General features: G+C 43.6%; 1 protein-coding gene across 1 annotated transcript; it reads right to left on the bottom strand.

The window, feature by feature from the left end:
* Window positions 1-688: 688 nt before the first annotated feature.
* On the bottom strand, window positions 689-3,444 carry GDF9 (growth differentiation factor 9). Its single transcript, XM_010084401.1, has 2 exons — window positions 3,012-3,444; window positions 689-1,641 (listed from the first exon to the last, which is right to left on the bottom strand). Exons 1-2 carry the CDS (start codon window positions 3,442-3,444, stop codon window positions 689-691), a joined length of 1,386 nt encoding a protein of 461 aa, XP_010082703.1.
* Between the last annotated feature and the right edge of the window lie 256 nt (window positions 3,445-3,700).

Here is a 3,700-nt window from a genome sequence, read left to right as displayed (position 1 = left end):
GGCGGCTGGTTGTGGGATAAAATCCCCCCTAAAGCTCTGTGAGCCCCATCTAAACCCCTCCAGTGAGACAGTGCCACTTCCTACTCCCCTAGTTCAGTGATTTAAGGTTTTTTACAAGTTACCACACAGCTAGCCTGAAATTCGCGCCACCCACCGTTGGGAAAGGCCCAAGAGTGTGACAGAAGCGAGGAACAACTTCGTAATTTTTCACAGAATTGTAAGGAAGAGTTGCCTTCTCGCTTGGGGAAGAGTGGTGGGGGAAAAAAAAAAAAGAATGAAAAACTGAGAGAGTAATTTTAACATGATTTCTTCTCTTCCTATACATGTCATACAACAAAAGATTTGTCTAGAGGAAGACTAGCAGGGACTGAATGTGTGTGTGGTAGGCATTTATTTCTTTTTTTAAATCTACAACAAACCAGCTTAAAATAGGCATCTGGCAGTTGAAACCTCTTCCATGTTTTAAATGCAAATTTATTCCGATAAAAAGGCATTATTTACATTTTGTTTCACATTCTAGAAAGGCTGAGTGGCTACAAAAATAAGTGCTATGATGGAAACACCTTCTAAGTCCATGCTAAATCCTAACCGACTTCATAGAGCTCTTAGAATTGCACTATTCAGCTCGTTATAGCTCCAGAATGCAAAAACACCCAAACCCAGAGTAAAATCAGCTAGGGCTCACCCACTACCGACAAGTGCACTTGGTAGCTATCATGTCTTCATACTCTTTGTAGACTATGGAGCCGTCGGGCTCTATGGTTAGGACACTCAGTGGGCTGTACTCGGCAGGAACGCAGGAGGGCTTTGGAACAGAGGAGTCCAGTTTCTCATAAATGATGTTCTGTACCATTGTGTGCACGGGAGAGCCGTAACGATGCCCGACGACCCTTGGGCAGTCGCCTTTGCAGTACTGAGGGCTGTACCTGTGCGGTGCGATTATCCATCTGTCCCATTTTAGCTGGCTAAAACTTAGACGGAAGTTGTGAAGCTCACACTCGTTTTGAGGGAACAGAAATTGTTTGAAATACTCGCTCAGATTATGAGGCGGCGTTGCTGGTGCTTCTTTCAGGTTCCCATCTCTTCGCCGCCGAGAGGCCCTTTTACCCTGAGAATTTTCTTGTCCTTTGTCACCCGTAGGACCAACAAGCAGACTGTTCCTTTGCCGGGGCCGCACTGGGTTTTTCCTTCTGTGTCTAAGTGAGTTCCACCTGTGATAAGCTTGCTCGCTGGTATCATTCAGATAAAGAAGAAGAGAAGGGGGAACCAGTGCCGTATTAATGGCATTTTCCAGTTTAGTGTTCTGTTGTGGATCACCCATCAGACAAGTGAAGTTCACAGCCATATGAATATTCCTCCTGTTAGTAGCGATTAGAGGCTGGAGAAAGGAAGTCACATCAATCTCGACCCACTTGCGTTTTCTAACTTGAAAGTGCAGGCTAAAAGCTATCGTGTGTGACACACTGGGGCATACTTGGCTAGAAAAATCACGCTCCTTAATGGATAAATGGCACATGCATGTAATGGAAGAAGAAATGGGAACTGACGTGTCAAAGGAATAGAGCAAGACAGACTTGAGTAAGTGCTCTAGAGCAGTAACACGGTCCAGGTTGAAGAGTAAATCCACCGAGTGAACATCTCCTGAGAAGGAAGAAAAATATATATATATATTGTAGAGTTAGTGCATCTTAATACTCATAAATGCTAATAAATACTATCGTGTAGTGGATAAGTAGAAATAATTCAGTGGCAGAAGAAACCAACGAGATGCCCTCCCCTACTTTTATTACATGGAATTTCTACTTTAGTCAGGGACAGAAGGTTTAAAAGTCAAGAAATGGCAACATATGTTTAATATATTGCTTTTTGTACTACTCACCACTGCATTTTTTCTGTAAATCAGCAATTGTCAATTTTTGACCACAGAAATGCACTGAATGATCTCATCAAACTTGCACAGGCCTGATAATCAGCTGAGGGTTCTGCAGACCTTGATAAGCTTACATTTCCTGTATTAATTAATTTTCCTGCAATGATGAATTTGAATAGCCTCAATAACTGTAGGAAGTTGGTTCAGATTGGGGCTGCTGCTTTAATTATTACTACATTTAGGATATATAATCATGAGATTAACTGTTAACTGTGAGGATATTTCTGAATCAGTACATGATGCTGTGCCAGGAAATTCGAGTGATAAACACTGACTTTTTAAAAAAACATTTTTTTTTTCCCATAGTGAATACTTCTTAACTAAACTTCAATGTCAAAGTGCTGTCACTGTGCACAAGTACAACGTCTGTGTTTAAGGCTATCTGTCTTTCTACGGGAACAAATCCAAGCCAGGAGAACTTGGATCACTTGTCAGCAGTCACATAAGTAGAACTAAAGGCCAAGGATTTCTACTGTCTGTTGCTGTGACCAGCCCACATTTAAGAAAACCAGGAAAGTACGGTTAAGTTACAAAGTGCCGTCCTAGTTTTTCAGTCCTAAGCCTGATTTACGAGTAGCTGTACTCTTCCCTTCAGGATATTCACACATTTGGGGCATGTTTCTTCCCTAGCAAACATACAAGGCAAAGAAAAGTCATCTTGCAAGGGGATTCAGGCAGCTTGTTACAAGTCTCATCACAGTGCTAGATTTTTATGGCCTTGGAAAATGCAAAATCAAGATAAGCACTAGAAGGAAACATTGTGCCCATTATGACTAATCATTTTTTCCCACTTTTTTTACTTTGCTTAGAAATGATAGTGGCTTTCCCTGACTCATACTGAGTCAGCCTGAAACATCACCATCACCCTGAGCACAGTGCCATTTGGGTGGCATTTCCCGGACTGCGGAGAAGTCTCTGTCTAATGCCACTCAAGAAAAAACCCCTGGAGTTTAAGAGAGCCATCAGGATTAAAACAGGAACAACTCTAAGGAAAGAAGATATTTTTATATTATTCTGCAAGCACGGAACACATGGAAAAACCCCCGCTTAACCTTTGCGACTCAGGTCCCTGCACACCTACCTTTCATGAGGTCTCTGTGACTGTGCTTGCATTCAGAACACGGAGTGAAAAGTCGAACAGTGTTATAGAGGTGGCCTTTGTTAGCCTTTGGGATTCCCTCCTTGGTAGCAGACATCTTATAGAGCCTCTTCATGTACCGAAGGGCTCTGGAGTCTGGCTGTAGCCGGGGGGGTTCGCTTTCCCAGTTCTGGTGTCCCCGGTCAGACAGCACCTTGAGCAGGGGAGGCAGGAGGGCATATCCACGTTGTCTCACACCTTTTGGCAGCTGCAACAATGGATTTAGCTCGCTGGCAGTGTCCTCAGGAGCTGCCAATAACCCAGAGGTCTTGTCAGAGACGACCCGACCCCTGGAGCGGGGGGAACACTGGATGCTAGAAGAAAGCCAGTGAAGGCAGCAGTAGAAACAAACACAAATTCTCCAAGTACTCTCCATGCTCTTGAGGGTTGCAGCTAAAAAAACACCTCCCCCAAAATATTCAAGGAAAAAAAATGAGAGTAGCTGAGCCTGATCCCTTATATATGTTGCAGCTGTGGATGGGAGGGAGGCTTCTTTCTGATTAGAAACCGAAGAGAAAGATCTGCAGCTGGCAACTGAAACACGGGCTTGTCTGCATTCAGGCTAGAGCCTGTGCCCATGGAAGCCTGTAACACACAAAATCCTTGTTCTGGGAGGTAACCTTTTTCACATG

The sequence above is a fragment of the Pterocles gutturalis genome, unplaced genomic scaffold (genome assembly GCF_000699245.1).
Source record: "Pterocles gutturalis isolate BGI_N339 unplaced genomic scaffold, ASM69924v1 scaffold47465, whole genome shotgun sequence".
NCBI lineage: Eukaryota > Metazoa > Chordata > Aves > Pterocliformes > Pteroclidae > Pterocles > Pterocles gutturalis.
This window is presented reverse-complemented; position numbering and strand designations above follow the sequence as displayed.